This window comes from Mytilus galloprovincialis, chromosome 3 (assembly GCF_965363235.1).
Source record: "Mytilus galloprovincialis chromosome 3, xbMytGall1.hap1.1, whole genome shotgun sequence".
In the NCBI taxonomy this organism is placed as follows: Eukaryota; Metazoa; Mollusca; class Bivalvia; order Mytilida; family Mytilidae; genus Mytilus; species Mytilus galloprovincialis.
The window spans coordinates 2,983,999-3,004,345 of NC_134840.1; the positions used below are offsets into that span (position 1 = coordinate 2,983,999).

The 20,347-nt window shown below is 33.4% G+C and overlaps 1 protein-coding gene and 1 long non-coding RNA gene across 2 annotated transcripts in view; both read right to left on the minus strand.

The window, feature by feature from the left end:
• Window positions 1-379: 379 nt before the first annotated feature.
• LOC143066290 (uncharacterized) lies at window positions 380-6,419 on the minus strand. Its single transcript, XR_012975531.1, has 2 exons — window positions 6,291-6,419; window positions 380-926 (listed from the first exon to the last, which is right to left on the minus strand). It is a non-coding gene; the product is annotated as an uncharacterized LOC143066290 (long non-coding RNA).
• A 2,231-nt stretch (window positions 6,420-8,650) lies between these two features.
• The window catches only part of LOC143066292 (uncharacterized), a 30,736-nt gene continuing 19,039 nt past the window's right edge, over window positions 8,651-20,347 (minus strand). The window contains exons 3-4 of the mRNA XM_076239280.1: window positions 11,029-11,108; window positions 8,651-9,370 (exon numbers count right to left, since the gene is read on the minus strand). Of these exons, the coding sequence (XP_076095395.1) occupies window positions 9,156-9,370; window positions 11,029-11,108 (295 nt within the window). The 3' untranslated portion in view covers window positions 8,651-9,155. The remainder of the gene's footprint in view (window positions 9,371-11,028; window positions 11,109-20,347) is intronic.

Consider the following 20,347-nt stretch of genomic DNA (forward strand, 5'->3'; position numbering starts at 1 on the left):
TTAGAAATTAATAAAGATTCAACACTCATAGGGTCTTTGCATCGGAAATAAACATTTTTATTCTAAACCTGTTGTTGTCAATAAGTAACCATTACCGAAAAGGGTGCGTTTGAAGATATAATCTTTCAATCAGTTTGATTGAGGTCTGGAGCTAGCTAGTATTCCTTTGTAAATACATGTATTATCGTCAATATTGCTTAGTTTCTTTTGTCAACTATTCTGACTTTGGACTACTTTCGCACTGAGGTTTACAATACGTTTTGATGTGTGTTTGTTTATTCTACATTGGCTAGAGGTATATGGGGGGGGGCTGAAGTCTCACAAAACATGTCTTACCCCGCTGCAATGTTGCCCTTGTTCTAATGTCACAAACACTGTATATAGTAAGATATTTTATTTTTTTCCAAATTAGGTGGGGGCATAAACATATAACAAATATGATCCTTCACGACATATAATTGCAATATTAATATAATGAACCCAAATATAGACACAGAGTTATACAGGCTATATTATGTTCAAACAAAATTACATAAGGGTGGCTACTCCAGAGATTTGGCAAATATTCTCTCACTTGATTTTATCTGTATATGAGGATTCGTGTAACTAAACATTTCCAGTGAAGTCCAATTGTTACTTGGAACATAAAATAAATGTATCCCAACTTTTATTTTGAGTTGTAGTCTGATATTTCATCTGACTTAGAAGATTGCATTGGTAGGTCCCTTTATTGATTGTGAATCCATTGCATTTGTTATTTTCCACACACTGCATTGCACATATCATTGCACTATCAGCTTTTGAATAGGACAAAACATCATGATCATTGGTTGCCCGTATACCAGACATGTTGTGGAAAACACCGTCATGACCATAAGGGCGGTCGAGTGGTGAGTACGTATGGGTTTGTGACCCACACCTTATAACTGTAAAAGAAATGTTAAAATATATCACTTATCATCTGAAACAGATTACATTGCAAATCGCTTGTCATTTAAGATACAAATTCCGATAAGCTTTAAATAACTACTATTAAGAATAAATAAAGAATTTTTCATCAGATAAGAACGTTTCGTTTTCCCAAGTGAAAGAAAATCATATCAATGAATATATTTGTAGATAGATGTTTTTTAGTTCTGTTAAATTGTTCCTTTTAAAATTGTTACATGATGATGACTGTTGTACCCATATTTTGACTATTTTATTTATTATGTCTCTTTAGTTCACACATAAATATAACGGAATTTAATGAGACTGTCATCAAAGTGAGAGGTGTAGAGCTTTAAAACCAGGTTTCATCCACCTTTTTTAACATTTGAAAATGCCTGTACCAAGTCAGGAATATGAAAGTTCTTGTCCATTCGTTTTTGATGTGTTTTGTCATGTGATTTTGCAATGTGATTATGGACTTTCCGATTGGATTCTCCTCTGAGTTCAGTATTTTTGTGATTTTACTTTTTATCAAACATATAGATATCCATGTCAAATACGAAATCACTATTTGTACATATAATGTTGACTGGTTAAAGAAATTAAAACTAGAGGCTCTAAAGAGCCTGTGTCGCTCACCTTGGTCTATGTGAATATTATTATATGACAGTTCTTGTCCATTCGTTTTTGATGCGTTTTGTTATTTGATTTTGCCATGTGATTATGGACTTTCCGAATTGATTTTCCTCTAAGTTCAGTATTTTTGTGATTTTACTTTTTAAACAAAGGAAGAAGATGGATTCATGACAAAATTGTGTTTTGGTGATGATGATGTGTTTGTACATCTTACTTTACTGAACATTCTTGCTGCTTACAATTATCTCTATCTATAATGAACTTGGCCCAGTAATTTTAGTAAAAAGTGTTAGTAAAAGTTTACAAATTTTATGAAAATTGTTAAAAATTGACTGTAAAGGACAGTAACTCCATAGGGGGTCAATTGACCATTTTGGTCATGTTGACTTATTTTTAGGTCTTATTTTGCTGTGCATTATTGCTGCTTACAGTTTATCTCTATCTGAAATAATATTCAAGAGAATAATAGAAAACGGCAAAATTTCCTTAAAATTACCAATTCAGGGACAGCAACCCAACAACAGGTTGTCTGATTCATCTGAAAATATCAGGGCAGGTAGATCTTAATCTGATAAACAACTTTACGTCCGATTTGCGCTAAATGCTTTGGTTTTTGAGTTATAAGCCAAACATTGCATTTTACCCCTATGTTCTATTTTTAGCCATGGCGGCCATCTGATTTTTGTAAAAGTTAACGACGACGACGGACGACGGACGACGACGGACGCAAAGTGATGGGAAAAGCTCACTTGGCCCTTCGGGCCAGGTGAGCTAAAAATAATTAGAATTTATAAATTTGGTGAGTTAGAAAAGCTTTTCCGGATGAACTCTTTTCAGGAGATCCATCAATACATATTGAAATTGATAGTGTATATAGGAGCTCTATGCCTGAACAGAATATAGAAAGAATTTGTTTTATTTTAGCTTCGAACGAATTATATAATTTATCCTATTAGTAACAAGAATAAATACTAGTTTTTTCGAAAGCCGAGAATGATCATTCATAATTCAAAATTCAAAATTCAGAATTTGCAAATCAAGAAAGTTAATCCTGTTTTACTACATTTGAAATCTAAACACAACAAATGTTTGCTTACTCTAAATATACCGTAGATTAATAACAAAGTTGTGCTCAGACAAACAACTTAATTTTAGAAGGAATTGTGCCAACAAGACATAAGGCAAATATTTCTTGTTATCACTAATACTCTGGGAGAGGCGATATCGAGAGGCATTTCAATCCATATTCCAATATTTCAGGCTTTTCTTCTTTTCATAAGTTGTGAATCATTAATAACATAAAAAAAAAGGATGTGGAATGACTGCCAATGAGACAAATTTGGGACGAAATATACAAAAGGGGCAGTCAAACTCATAAATCTAAAATAAACTGACAACGCCATGGCTTAAAATGAAAAAGACAAACAGACAAACAATAGTACACATGACACAACATAGAAAACTAAACAATAAACAACACGAACCCCACCAAAAACTAGGGGTGATCTCAGGTGCTCCGGAAGGGTAAGCAGATACTGCTCCACATGTGGCACCCGTCGTGTTGCTTATGTGATAACAAATCCGGTAAATAGTATAATTCTACAAGATACTAAAATGACACAGAAACTAACAATTAAAGCCAGATCAAAGATTGTTCTTCATTAATGAGCAAACTTCACACCTCATACTTAGAGTTTGATACGAATCTTTACAAAATGTCGAAATTTTAAGTTACTAGTAGCTTATAACTGCACTTGGTACAATCAAAAACCTGATAATAAATTGTTCAAATAAGGCTTTTGAAAATAGTTGAATTTTTGTACCCTATATACCACTATGCCACATATTCGTATTAAGAAAACAATTCATACACCTTATTAAATTGGCATTTAAAAAGTCAGAACGCGAATACATATGTTCAAACTCTTTTGGCCATTTTTTAGTAACAGCAAACAAATTTAAAGAACTATGGCAATTGGACATGCTTTGATACTCTAACCGTCCTTGAATTCTGACCAGATACCATTTTTGTCAGCTTGGAGATTCCGTATATTGTCATTTATCGGAATTAAAATGGGGACTAACTGTGCACCATTTTTTTTTTTGGACCTGTCTCTGTATTGTTACGAGTTACAATTTATGAATAAAATCAGCAAAGATCAATCGAAAAAACATCTGATACAAAAATTTAATAATGGTCTAAGTATTTTTCTCTTTTGAAAAGATGTTGTAAGGATACATATTTAAAGAATTTTCAATATGAAATATTACATAGAATTATACCTACTAATACATTTACATATAGAATTAAGTAAAGGAAACAAGTCTATGTACCTTCTGTAATGAGGAAGAGGAAACAATAGAACACTTATTTTATGATTGTAATGTTATATACAATTTTTGGTTGTCATTTTTACAGAAAATTTAATTATTTGATGAGCATTTCAGCATTAGTAAGACGGAAATTTTATTGGGATTTATTACTAAGAGTTAACTTTGTTTATAAATTTGTTAATTATTATAGCTAAAAACTACATCTTTAGATGTAAGTTAAGGAATATAGCTCCTAGTTTTATAGGACTTAAATTCAGAATAAAACAAGACCAATCTAATGAATTTTACATTGCAAACAAAAATAATAGAGCATCATCTTATGAAAGATTTTGGTCCCCACTACATACAAGTTTTTCATGATTTATTATCATTTATACTTTAAATTCATACAATTTTTTCATGATTTATTATCATTTATACTTTAAATTATACTATAGTGAGCAGTGGAATTTTTAATTTTTACTTTATATATAAACATACATGCATACGAATGATAAGATTGCAGCGACTGTGTGTAAGTAGTGACAGAAAGTGTGAGTGTGAGCAGCTACTAGTATATTCTTTTTTCTTTAATAACTATATTCTTGTATTATAAATATGAATTTAAAAAAACAAAATGGATAGTTTTGTATATAACTTTCAATATTTACCCAAAAAAAACATAGTCAGGTGGTGATTGTAGGGGTATTGTAAAATCCTGACTATTGAAAAACAAATAAAAGATAAAATATATATATATATATATATATATATATATATATATATATATATATATATATATATATATATATATATATATACTTTTAAACGGGCTCTCATTAATGACGACTTCAGTATGTACACTGAAGAGATGTATCCTGTTGAACTAACTTTAAATAACGTTAATACTATAAATGAACGCTGCCCTTTTCTGGATCTGGATATCTATACCATTAACGGGAAGCTTAATACCAACATTCATTATTTAAGAGATGATTTTATTTTTCTATTGTTAATTATCAATTTTTAGATGATGACGCTCCCTTGTCACCATCTCATGGTGTTCATATATCCCAACTTGTACGATTCGCTCGTGTATGTTACAACAACAAACAAGGGATTGTACTTGATATTCATATGATGAAGACATAATCTTTCAATCAGTTGAATTGAGGGTGGACCTGGCATGTCAGTAACTGCTATTAGTCCTTTGTTAATTTGTGTACCATTGCCATTTTGTTTAGTTTCTTTATTACCTATGCTGACATTGGACTCGCAGTCTTTCCAGCTGAGTTGTACTGTGCTTATTTCTGTGTGTGTGGGGTTTTTTTTTTTTTTTTTTTTTTTTGGCTTCCTTGGCTAGGGGTATACAGGCGGGTTGAGATCTCAAAACATGGTATACCCCGCCGTTTTTTTTTGCACCTGTCCCAAGTCAGGAGCTTCTGGCTTTTGTTAGTCTTGAATAATTTTTAATTTTAGTTTCTTTAATATATTCCGGAATTTAATATGCCGTCCATCATCACTGAACTAGTACTTATTTTTGTTTAGGGGTTAGCTGAAGCACGCCTTCGGGTGGGGGATTTTCTCGCTGTATTGAAGTCTCATTGATGGGCTTCGGCTGTTTTCCGCTCGTTGGTCGGGTTGTTGTTGATTCTCTAACACATTCCCCATTTCCATTTTCAATTTTATTTGTAATAGATTTTTCTAGAAAACAATTGTGTTAATTATTTGACAAATATTTTATTTACTAAAATTGAGAATGGAAACGGGGGGTGTGTCGAAGAGACTACAACCCGACCAAGGGCAGAAAATAGCAGAAGATCACTAATGGGTCTTCAACACAGTGAAAAGAATCCCGCATCCGGAGCCTTGCGTCAGCTGGACCCAAAACAATGTGTACTAGTTCAGTGAAAATCGAAGTCAGTCGTCACACTAAACTCCAAAACATATTAATGAAACTAGTATGCACGCACTATAAAGACTCTTTGATACTGAAATTCTGGATTTTACAACATTTTGATTTTAACCTGTCATCGTCTTGTAGGCCGTACAACGTCGATTTTATGCGCTTTTTTTTTACTACCAACTAGTAAGGTAAGCAATTGGTTAATAGACGATAAGTCGGTCACCATATAATTATTTTATAAAAATTTTAAATGGAAACTTATGAATCAACCACATATAAAAAAAAATAGAAAAGAAGACTATGGATTTGAAATTGGATATTTTAGAAGGTTTTCGCAGATTTTGTGTACTTTCAATATAAATGTTCACACATTTTGATAAAATAATATCAGTAATGTTTCAATAAATAAGTGCATTACTTTTTCGATTTTCAATTAATGGCCAACGAGTCAAACAGTAATGGAAAATGTAGAAACTTTTACGAAATTAATGAATTGAAAACTTACCATCTGAAAGAACATTCTGAACCACTAACATCGTCGTCAAAAAGAACAAACTTTGGACAATTAAACCCATTTAGTTCGGCGGTACTACACGGGCTATCATGCCATGGTTTAACATCATTTTTATATTATATATAAGTAGACCTTTTAAAAATTTTGATTAAAAGGATATCATATGTATGTCTAAACACTAATAATAATTTAATAATAGTGGTGCATTACAAAATTATATCGCATGAGAGACTGGTGTCGAAAGAATTTTCAAATATGATCAATGTTTAGATTATGATATATCATTAATTTTGTGTGCTTAAGTTTTTTATGTATTAAATAAAGAATCAAAACCACAATATTCAGGAAATTAAAGTTTATGATAAGAAACGCTGACACTACTGTTCGATATATCCTCTCATGAGGGATTTAAACAGTTACTCGATATATTCATTTGTTTCATTATCCCGATTTATTTAGCTCACCTGGCCCAAAGGGCCAAGTGAGCTTTTTTCATCACTTTGTGTCCGTCGTCCGTCGACGTCGTCGTCGTCGTCGTCTGTTAACTTTTACAAAAATCTTCTACTCTGAAACGACTGGGCCAAATTATACTAAACTTGGCTACAATCATCATTGGGGTATCTTGTTTAAAAATTGTGTTTGATGACCCGGCCAACAAACCAAGATGGCCGCCAAGGCTAAAAATAGAACATAGGGGTAAAACGCAGTTTTTGGCTTATATCTCAAAAACAAAAGCATTGAGAGCAAATCTGACGGAGTAAAATTGTTTATAAGGTCAAGATCTATCTGCCCTGAAATTTTCAGATGAATCGGACAACCCGTTGTTAGGTTGTTGCCCCTGAATTGGTAATTTTAAGAAAATTTTGCTGTTTTTGGTTATTATCTTGAATATTATTTTAGATAGAGATAAACTGTAAGCAGCAATAATGTACAGCAAAGTAAGACCTTAAAATAAGTCAACATGCCCAAAATAGTAAATTGACCCCCTAAGGAGTTATTGCCCTTTATAGTCAATTTAACAATTTTCATACAATTTGTAAATTTTTACTCACTTTTTCCACTGTAACTACTTGGCTAAGTTTATTATAGATAGAGATGTTCAGTAAAGTAAGATCTACAAACACATCACCATCACCAAAACACAATTTTGTCATGAATCCATCAGTGTCCTTTATTTAATATTCACATAGAACAGTTCTTGCCCATTCGTTTTTGATGCTTTTTGTTATTTGATTTTGCCATGTGATTATGGACTTTCCGAATTGATTTTCCTCTAAGTCCAGTACTTTTGTGATTTACTTTTTTTAAAGACCAAGGTGAGCGAGACAGGCTCTTTAGAGCCTCTAGTTTTGATTTTATTCAGTTTGCCTGAACTTAAATAAAATGAAAGACTTTGTCAGTAAATAGATATTAGAAGATGTGGTATTAGTGCAACTGACACTACTCTCTATCCAAGTCACAATTTGTAAAAGTAAACCATTATAGGTCAAAGTCTGGTCTTCAATACGGAGCCTTGGCTTACACCGAACAGCAAGCTACATATATTCTTTTATAATTGTTCTACATATGAAGGGTAACACTTACATGCATAAGTGTTTAAATGTTTTAATTCATTGTGATTTATCCATATTCTATATAAGGCACCGTCTTTATTTTAGAGTGTTTTAGTCTGATTTGTATATGTAAAATTGAGAATGGAAATAGGGAATGTGTCAAAGAGACAACAACCCGACCATAGAACAGACAACAGCCGAAGGCCACCAATGGGTCTTCAACGCAGCGATAAACTCCCGCACCCGGAGGCGTCCCTCAGCTTGCCCTTAACAAATATATACACTAGCTCAGTGATAATAGACGACATACTAAACTCCGAATTATACATAAGAAACTAAAATTAAAAATCACACAAGACGTTAATGCTTCAGCTTGCTCTTGATCTTACTTAGAACTAATGAAAAGTCTGGCTTTGCCTTCTTCATGCCTTAATGTTCTTTCTTGTAGTCTCATATGTTGATGCGATTGTGTAAATACTATTACTATGTATATAGTATGTGTTTACAATACAATAGTTATTAGTTTCTTCAAAGACACTAACGTGCAGTTATTTCATTGCATCAAACATAACTTGTTGTATGAGTAGGAAAATACATAGATAAAATTAGGCTTGTTTCAAATGTGTAATGAAATGTGTTTCATTATTTATTATATATCACACGGTGACACGATGTCTCTTTAACAACATTATCTGGTATTTCATGCTCATAAACACAGGACAGAATTGCGTATTCCTCAAACATTTTAGAGATGGAAAATTTCAATGAGAGTCAAGCGGTCCTTGGAATGGCGGCTCGATATTTTAAACGAGAAAAAAAAGATGTCAAAAAGATGTAAAAGATCTGATTTGAGATAATAGTTGTAGAACTGTACAAGTAGTATGTTTGTATTTGACTTAACAAAAGGTATTCCACGGGCGGCTTCGTTAAAAGAATGACTTGTCGTTCTGAAAGAAAATAACTCCATATAGGTATATAACGATTATTAAACAAAAACGAATATTGACTGCATATATTAAAATTGCATATAAATACATGTATATATAATAATATTACAGATTGATAAAAAATAAATAGATAATGCATTCTGAAAGAAGGAAAGATACCAGTAAAAATTAAACATTTGAATATCCATACTTCAAAATTATTCATTTTTTCTAGTAAATTATTAATCCAAATAAAGAAGGTTGTGTGCACACATTTGCCGGTCTGGTCTTTATTCCTTTAAAATGTTAATCAATTGAATGTACCAATTACAATTCCGTACCAAACTGACCACAAACATAATTATCTCCCTTTATAACTAGGATTTAAGAGGTATGCTTTCTTGTTGATATCCTGTTTGCGGATATGCTGCCATTGGATATCCTGTTTGTGGATATGCTGCCTGTGAATATCCTGTTTGTTGATATCCTGAGGGTGGATATGCTGCTTGTGAGCAGGTTGTCTGATAAAATCCTTGCTGCTCTGGTGGCATCATTACAACACCGCTCTGTGTTTGATGTGAGCTCGACCTCCCTGTGGTAGAAAAAAGTACACATATATCCCAGACCTTATCGTATACAAGTATTTTAAAATATTTCAATTTATTTTTCAGAAGAAAAAGGACGTCTGTATTTCGTATAAGCAATCGAGTATAGAAATGTTATTTCGTTTTCTAAAACTATGTAAATTATACTGTTTCTATGAATCAAGTTATATCTTCAACCCAGTGGATTTAGTTATTACCTAACTCATACTGCTTCTATGGCTTAAGTCGTATCTACAAAGCTCTGGAATTACCTAAATCATGATACTGTTTCTATGGCTTAACTTTTATCATTAAAGCTTTAAAGCAAGTATAAAGGTTAGTTTAAATCACATCACATCACATCACTCTTGGACCAAACTAAAATGTTTGTCAAATACCGAATTACCAAATAGTTTTATAAATTTATTCCGGCCTGTAAATTATTTTGAGCTTCTGTAGAACTATGAAAAGGAAAATAGAATGATTTCAAATTTGTCATCACAAGTGTGTTCGTCAGTGCAGTTTGTCATCACAAATGTGTTCTTCAGTGCAGTTTGTCATCACAAGTGTGTTCTTCAGTGCAGTTTGTCATCACAAGTGTGTTCGTCAGTGCAGTTTGTCATCATAAGTGTGTTCGTCATCACAAGTGTGTTCTTCAGTGCAGTTTGTCATCACAAGTGTGTTCGTCAGTGCAGTTTGTCATCACAAGTGTGTTCTTCAGTGCAGTTTGTCATCACAAGTGTGTTCTTCAGTGCAGTTTGTCATCACAAGTGTGTTCGTCAGTGCAGTTTGTCATCACAAGTGTGTTCGTCAGTGCAGTTTATCATCACAAGTGTGTTCTTCAGTGCAGTTTGTCATCACAAGTGTAGGGGAGGGTTGAGATCTCACTAAACATGTTAAACCCCGCAGCAGTTTTGCGTATGTCCTAAACCAGAAGCAACTGGCCTTTGTTAGTCTTGTATGTTTTTTAATTTTTGTTAGTTTATATGTTTTGGAGTAAAGTATAACTTCCATTTTCACTGAACTAGTATACATTTTTATTTAGGGGCCATCCGAGGCCCACCTCCGGGTGTGGGATTTTTTTGCTGTGTTAAAGACACATTGACGACCTCCGACTGTTTGGTCGGGTTGTTTTTACTTGACATGTTTTCCCCATTTCCATTTATCTCAATTTAATACTAAAACAATCAGTATTATTATACTTATTAACCGTTTGGCGACACAAAACAATCATTCGTTCATTAAAATGAGATGATAAAGGAATAAGGAGATGTGTCATGCCTGCCAATGAGACGGCTATCCATCAAAGACCAAAACGACAAAGATTAATGCAGAGCTTATCCACCGTACTGTCTTCAACAATCAACAAAATCATCACCACAAAGATAGTTATCAATTTCCCTTACACTAAAAAATGTAAATCAATTAAAACGAGAAACCAACAATATAATTTTTTGTACAAAAACAAACGGACTAAAAGTATGATATATATGCCATTGGTTGGAACTTTCACCTTATTATAATAAGCCAGAGTAGCAAGTAAACATAAGATCAACAAGGACAGGGTGTCAATTATATTTTTTGTTAAAACGATTTATTTTTGGAAACACACAAATCGCAATTATAGATATAAAGATATATATTAGAAAACTGGTGATTAACAGACCTCTACGACAGCATACGACGATAATAGCTATCATAACTCCCACACCAAACAGTACTCCTATCACAATTCCAATGATGGCTCTGAAATAATAAATACGTGAGTGATCAATATATATATATATATATATTGACCAACTTTGACATTGGCTCTGAAATGATAAATAAGTGATCGATATATCAATTGACCAACATTGACATTGGCTCTGAACTCATAAATAAGTGATGGATATATCCAATGGCCAACATTGCCATTGATTAGGGAAATAGTCAAACATAGAGTTAGCTATAAATCATGCCTGCTTTCATTATGATGATAAAACTTACATGAAATAAAATTTATAATCGTTTAACATGTTTTTAACATGTTTAAAGTTTCTGCAATTATTCATTCAAATGGATTTGATGAATTTTTTAATTTTACTATAGGCCATTTGAATGTTCAGAAGTATGCACCAAACTTATTTGTTGATATCTTCCTCTCTTTATTCAAACAAAGACTGTTACATACGACTTTATTTCAATTCTATATTAAACACTTCATTACGTAATAACCAATTTAAGATATATTATCAGAAGACAAATGAGTAAAGTTTTTACAAAATTTGCTGTAAAAATGTTAATAGTCATTTCTTACATGATGGAGACAATGACCCTCAATTAGAAAGTGAACTTCACTTTTTTATTTAGATAAGGCCGTTTTTATAAGTGTCAATTTTTGCAATACAATTTTGTAAGTTTCCTTAGTTAAATATTTTGCAGGGGCTTTCATTAATATCTTTAAAAACCTCCCAATATTTCTGAGCCATGCAATATTATTGGCTTCACTGTATGATTAAATTTATGAATCACAATTAAAGGTTTAGCACCTGAAAGTTGGTTTAATGCAGCAAAACATATGACACTGACCAAAAAGTGATACCTTTATAAGTTCTTAATCATGAATAGTCGTCAAGGAGACACTTACCCTACAGTAAGACACAATTGAATACCAGTACATAAAATTGAGAATAGAAATGAGGAATGTGTCAAAGAGACAACAACCCGACAAAAAAAAAACAACAGCAGAGGGTCACCAACAGGTCTTCAATGTAGCGAGAAATTCCCGCACCCGCAGGCGTCCTTCAGCTGGCCCCTAAACAAATATATACTAGTCCAGTGATAATGAACGCCATACTTATTTCCAAATTGTACACAAGAAACTAAAATTAAAATAATACAAGACTAACAAAGGCCAGAGGCTCCTGACTTGGGACAGGCGCAAAAATGCGGCGGGGTTAAACATGTTTGTGAGATCTCAACCCTCCCCCTATACCTCTAACCAATGTAGAAAAGTAAACGCATAACAATACGCACATTAAAATTCTGTTCAAGAGAAGTCCGAGTCTGATGTCAGAAGATGTAACCAAAGAAAATAAACAAAATGACAATAATACATAAATAACAACAGACTACTAGCAGTTAACTGACATGCCAGCTCCAGACTTCAATTAAACTGACTGAAAGATTATGATTTCATCATATGAACATCAGGCACAATCCTTCCCGTTAGGGGTTTAGTATCATACCATCATAACATATATGACAAGAACATAACCCGTGTCATGCCAACAACCGTTTTTAGAATAAATGTGTTTAGCTCCGATGCAAAGACCTTATCAGTGACTCAATATTAACGCCAAAATATGCAATCTTTAATGACATACATAGCCGACAAAGAAACACTTACCCATTCCGTAAGACACAGTTGAGTACCAGTACATATATAGCCCCCAAAGAGACAAACTTACCATACAGTACGACACAATTGAATATCAGTACATACATAGCCGCCAAAGATACACTAACCCTACAGTAAAAAAAATGAGTACAAGTACATGCATAACAGCCAAAGAGACACTTACCCTACAGTAGGAAACAATTGAGTACCAGTACATACATAGCCGTCAAAGAGACACGTATCCTACAGTAAGACTAAATTGAGTACCAGTACATACATAGCTGTCAAGGAGACACTTACCCTACAGTAAGTCACAATTGAGTACCAATACAAACATAGACGTCAAAGAGACACTTATCCTACAGTAAGACTAAATTGAGTACCAGTACATACATAGCCGTCAAGGAGACACTTATCCTACATTAAGACACAATTGAGTACCAGTACAAACATAGCCATCAAAAAGACACTTATTCTACAGTAAGACACAATTGAGTACCAGTACATACATAGCCATCAAAGAGACACTTACCCTACAGTAAGACACAATTGAGTACCAGTACATACATAGCCGTCAGGGAGACACTTACCCTACAGTAAGACACAATTGCGTACCAATACAAACATAGCCGTCAAAGAGACATTTATCCTACATTAAGACACAATTGAGTACCACTACATACATAGCCGTCAAGGAGACACTTACCCTATAGTAAGACACAATTGAGTACCAATACAAACCTAGCCGTCAAAGAGACACTTATCCTACAGTAAGACACAATTCAGTACCTGTACATACACTACCAATAATTTACCCATACTTTTTTGGTACATTTCTACCCTCGTGCATATCAGTACTGTTAGGAAAGACTGAAAACTTATAATGTTATACTTTCAATGAAATCAGTACTGATTTTGTCAGTACTGTTTTAGTACTGATTTTGACAGTACTGTTTCAGTATTGATTTTGACAGTACTGTTTTAGTACTGATTTTGACAGTACTGTTTCAGTACTGATTTTATCAGTACTGTTTCAGTACTGATTTTGACAGTACGGTTTCAGTACTAATTTTGTCAGTACTGTTTCAGTACTGATTTTGTCAGTACTGTTTCAGTACTAATTTTGTCAGTACTGTTTCAGTTCTGATTTTGTCAGTACTGTTTCAGTACTGATGTTGACAGTACTATTTCGGTATTGTTATTTTCAGTACTGTTTCAGTAGATTTGGTGTTGTTAATCTTTTTAACTTGAATGTGTATTGTTTCAAAAAATATTTGGAACTGAAAACTTTTAAACTCGGTAAGTATAGTATGCTATATAATAATTTGTGGCATATTTTGTATCTTTTGTAGATATCTCTGATTAAGTGTTTATCATTAGAGAAGTTTTTACAATGTGCATCTCAGTACAATTGGTATCCAAATATAGGTTTGATAATTCTGTGACAATATTATTATCCTTTTTTAGCTGGTTACGTTTTTCTCTTATACTATACATCACCCTGATGCGCAGAATTTTTTTAGCGACGGAAACATGACCAAGGAAAATTATCAAGCTTACTCTCGTCTATCGAAATACTATTAAAGCGAAGGAGAAAACAACAGAAATGAAGCAAGATAAGCAATTTATCGGATTTTACCCATTAGGAGCACCTGAATTCACTCCCGGTTTTTAATGGAGTTCGTGTTGTCTTTTATGTATTTTTCAAAGTGTTGTTGTAAATGCCCTTTTGTTTTGTGATTCTTTGCTTACTTCTTCAAGTTCTTGATTTTGGTTGTGACTGTCTTTTAGTGTTTATAAAAATAATACGCATTAGGAGCACCTGAATTCACTCCCGGTTTTTAATGCAGTTCGTGTTGTTTTTTTATATGTATTTTTCAATGTGTTGTTGTAAATGCCCTTTCGTTTTGTGATTCTTTGCTTACTTCTTAATTTTGATTGTGACTGTCTTTCAGTGTTTATAAAAATAATACGCACTCGACATCAGGCAGATTCACACTGTGGTTCGAGGCTGATATTTTACAGTATCAATTGTATAATAGCGCATAATTTATATATATATCAAACAAGATTAGAATCTTCAATACTGTTCATTTTTTGGTATTTTGCTATTGCTTAAAATATGTTGTAATTAATGCAGTTATATGTTACTATGTTAGGCAATGCGTTATAATCAACACAAAACAATGTCTCGATTACCTTATTTTTAATCATAACTGGAATTTCTTTTATTTATCATAACCATTTTTTAATATATAATAAAACATTCGATGTCATACCAACATGTGAAGTTTGTGGCAAAAATCTCTGTCATTTTCATGCCCCTTGGTTATTTTATGACCCTTTAAAGCTCATAAATAAAACAATCAAAGAAACAATTAATTTTGCATGTATCATGTTTCATTGCTCTCCCCCTATGCCATCTCTTCTTTGGAATGCTTTGTTGAATGTCAGTTTCCTGGCTCTTTTCCTCAATTCAGTCCCGGATATGATGTGTCTTTTTACATGTACAGTGGTAATTCAAGAGGACACTTTAGTTCTAATATGAGCTCATTATAAGCATCCACCTTTAATGTTTTGGTATTTGTACGAAACTCAGAATTCAATGGTTCATGATTAAAGTTGGGTTTTTTTTCTGATGAGTGCCATATTTTCTAGATACATCATTTTGTTTATAGGTCTTCAATTTTCACATCGAACATTCCCATGTCTGCTCCTGTCTCCATTGCTGTTAATCATTCTGAGGAAAGAAAATGTAATGAATTTATAAATAATAAAATTGAGAATGGATATGGGGAATGTGTCAAAGAGACAACAACCCGACCAAATAAAAAACAACAGCAGAAGGTCACCAACAGGTCTAGGCTACAATAAATTATCTTATGTTAAAACTTTCCTCATTTCTGTGTTATGTAAAAATAAAAAGAATGCACAATTATGGAAGGGAATGGTATGACATCAAAATTTACTTATTACTTTATATACTACCATAAGTCCAGTAATCACTAATGGACTGGACTTCTGATACTACATGTATTTATAATATTATAATCAATCAAAGTTGAAATTTGTTTCTAAATAAAAAAAAAAAGGAAAATATGATAATTTAATTCATCATCATCAAAGTATTGGTGTTTGCCAGTGGCAAGTATTTCATACACGTGTAGCTTTAACCATCGGTCTATTTATGTGCTCTTTATAATAAGATCCGTGAAACAACGACGAAAGACATTTAAATATATACTAACTACTTTATACAAAAGTACATTAATGTTTAATAGATTGAAGTGGAAATTTAATTTAATTGAAAATTTATCGTACATAGTCATATATGTAGCACCTAGCCAGAGATGTTATACATCTATCTATGGTAGCACACTGAAACGTGTCCGAGTCCTCAAAAAACGCGTCAATGTGACGTCAATGATTTGATAAACATGTCAAATTGCACTGACGAAACCACTTCTGCTGGACGCCGGTCGAGCAGTACCCTCACAGACATACATTTTGTAAAATGACATTGATAGGCATCACCGGATAATATTAAAACAATAGAATTTACTTACTATTTATAAACGATGATTTAAACTTTACAAAACTTATTAAATGCAATGTTAATGGGTTTTTTTTCTAAATACGCATGACATATTTGCCACTGGACATTAAGTAATCAATAGTTAATTATGTGTTGTAAACTTAGCCTGCAGTTATGCTTGTTATGAATTACCTATGCTGAACAAACTAATGTTTATCAATGACATACAGTAAACGTGGCCAAGCACCGGGAAGAAAATACAATATAAAATGTACATCATGTATTAGTTTTCTAAATTGTGAAGTACCTCTGTCTGAACTTTATAATAATAATAATCATATTGATAAAGAAAATCATAAATTAAAGCGCTTCAAATAAAAATAACTTTTTATTGTGCAATTTTTTTTTTAAACCAGACCTATAGTCTGTGTCTGCAAGCAGAAGAAAGCGTGCACAGTGTAGCATACCTTGTACATTTGTCTGTACGGATTACTAAACCTTTCCTCCAGATTTTTTTTTGGCACCTGCTTTGACTTTTTTTTCTAATCATTTACAATCCAACCGAACAATACGGGTTCTATCGTATCCCACACCATTAATATTGAATTGCGTTTTTACTTTACAGAGTATCATTGGGGGTATATGAGTTTTGAAATATTCTGGCGTTTTTAACCGGACACATTCTTAAATTATCGGACACGTTTTTGAGATTGTAACAATACAAAAAAGGTTATTGTCTTAAGTCAGGAGTTTGGTATTCAGTAGTTGGTTTTCAAGTTTGAATGGTTTTACACTAGTCACTTTTGGGGTCCTTTACACCTTGCTGTTCGGTGAGAGCGCATGCAGGCACGGTGTTGAAGACCGTACTTTGATCTATAATGGTTTACTTCTACAAATTACGACTTATATGAACAGGAGACTTTTCTCATTGGCAGTTATACCACATCGTCTTATATATTAATACAACACTGAGCCACCCAACCCATCCAGTGACACCAATTACTCGTTTGTGAGGGCTGCCTAGAGTCAAAGGTGGATTTAGGGGGGCAGGGGACCCCCCCCCCCCCCTTTTGGAAAAAAATTTGGTTGCTTATATAGGGGAATCATTGAAGCGTGACTGGAGCCGGCCCCCTCTTAGGTCAGTCAGTGGGCCCCCACTTATGTAAATTTCTGGATCCGCCACTGAGAGTGGTTACACCGGGCCAAAAATGCATCGGACTGAAACAACATACTGGTAGTGTGTACACTGACAATCAAATTAAAATTAAAAAAATGTATAAAATATTGTAAAAAATAATTTTTCATTTGAGTGCATTTACGTAACAATAACACAATGTAACCGTAGACATAAATATCATTGTTACACTCCTAAGTATTCTATGTAGTTCCTTAGTCAACCCTAGGTCTGCATTCCGGCGATATAGCCTAAACTTCATTGTAACAATAACTTTTTTACGACTGTTACATTTCAATGTAACCATAGCCAGTACCAAAATAAAATAGAAATTTAAATATTTCACAGACATCTTTATTTACAATATCAAAATAGGAAGACTGTTGAATGATTTTCAGTGGCGTACGCCCCGTCCCCCCTTTGCTCGGACTTTTTTTTTTTTTTTTTTTTTTTTGTAAAATGATTAATCAGACTAGACTTCGTGAACTTTGCCATTTCCCGAGTATTTCATTTTTATACGACAATTCTTTAGTTATAAAGACATTTTTCGCTGGCCGGTATTTACTGATTGTCAAAGTCATGTGATTTGCTATGGTGGAGTTGACCAGTGCGTTGAAAAAACGGCACTCGGTCATTTTGAAATTCAAATTACAGTAATACACATTGCTTAGGCTGAGGTTGTCATGACAATCAGGAAACCTTCAAAGCGACACAGGATTGAGCAAGAACGTATTGACTTCTATTTCACTATTCCACTAAACAGAAAGTAATGGTAAATACTCTATAGACTATTACACCTTAATGAAAAAAAAGTTCCACATATTATTTACCTACGAAAACATGTTTAACAAATTGAATAATGATCCCCAGTCAGTATAATCTCTAGAAAGATTTCAAGTCTCAGGTACGAACCATTTGATTTGAGGAGGCAGTCTGAGATATTTGAGAGAAAAAAAAATTACTCTGATTTTAGCCTTAAACAAATTTTTGGCCGTATCTGGATTGAAAACAATAGTCTTGTCCACTTTTTTGCTATTAAAAACTAAAATTTCCAACAAAAATATTTAGCATGAAATGAACATGATGAATAAAAACGGGCGTATTTTTTTGTGGCCGGGGTTTGCATGTCTGACTGGAATGTCTGTTTTGCCGGACTTATATATATTGAATACTTTTTTCAAGACCAGACTGCATGCAACCTGCCTACTGGGTGTGACTTTTATGTCTCCATTTGTTGACCGTCATTCATAACTTCGTTGTCATTTCAGACACTTTCGTAGTCTTTGGTGGATTTGGAACCCCTTACTTCGGTTCCCTAAGTTATGTTGGGTGAAACATATCAATCAAACATTTTGATAAAAACTGCTTGTTTGTCTTTTTTAACTCGTGTCGGTCGTATTGTAAATTTCATCTAATTTACATGTCTATTTTTTACTGACAAGTCCTACATCAAATATATCAGTACATAGCTTTGGATCAATACTATCATTTTATGATAGACAATTAATAGGGAGAATACAGCATAAAAAATGTCCAACCCTTACACTTTACAGCAACTATAAAATATGCATGCCCCAAGCCAGGAACCGTTTAAATAGTGCATATAACACTTATTTTATGTTTTTTTTTAGCCCAAAAAAGGTCCCAAAAAATTTCCGACTCGCTCCGCTCGACAAAATTTAATATCTTCGCCCCCCTTTCAAAAATCCGGGATCTGCCCCTGATTTTTACCACATCAAATGCACAATGAGCAAACCCATATATCGCGTTGCCCAGATCGCATAGTATGCTAAAAAAATATTTAAAAAACCCAGAAGTAACAGAAATGTTGCTGTTAAATCTTTTCAAACGAGATCACTTATATATAAAAATATACATATATGCAGCAACAACTGAACAGCAACAAACACAGCAGTCAATGTGGCGAGATGAAATAATTTTGTAGGCACCTAGGACTTATATATTAAAATGTTTCCCAAATTAAATGAAGCATTGGGCCCTATAAAAAAATCCTGTCAAAAGAGGAAACACATTTTTAAAAGGGGGTTCCAAATCTGGAGATAGGGTTTCCAAATAGATTTCCCTTTTCAAATTTATGCATTTATCGTTAAAAAAGGGTCCAACCTTCGGACCCCTCCCCCTTCTTGCGCCGAGGGATGTACCGCACCTCCCTTTATCCAATCATATATTTAGAAAGTCATGCTGATCATTTCACAAATATCAATTTGACAAATATTAATACTATAATCTATTTAATAAGGTTTGGCAAAGAAGTAATAATATGTATATATCCAAAACAACCCGCGATTTTATACCTATTTTGACATTTACAGAAAGTTCTGTAACCAGAGGCGGATCCACCCATTGTTTTAAAAGAGGGTTCCAAACACAGGCACTTGTTTCTAACCATACGAAGGTCGACTATCCATAGTCGACCTTCGTATGAATAGAAACAAGTGCCTTTTGTTCCAAACACTCGGGATAAAAGGAAAACTGAGGGGGGTTCCAACTCAGTCGCCTAAAGATTTCATAATTATAGCGAAAAAATGGGGGAAATAAAATATTTTAAGTAGTATTATATAGAATAATGCATTGAACGTCCAAAATAATTTGGTGTTCCCACCCCCGGAACCCCAGGGGTCCGCCACTGTGTAACGCGTATTCTGCTTTTTTAACTAACGTAATATGTTTTGAATTAGCTATGCTACACTTTTCTCAGTTTTAAAATATTCAATTTACTACTATACCTTGATCTACCTTCAATCCCATTGTTGTGGTATTCAATCCAGAAGAAGTTTGAACTGTTGAACTGTTGAAATGTCAGTGCGAGTGCAAAAATAACGTTTGTAAACAATGAATGACGTCATGTGTAAATCCAATCACATAAACGTTTT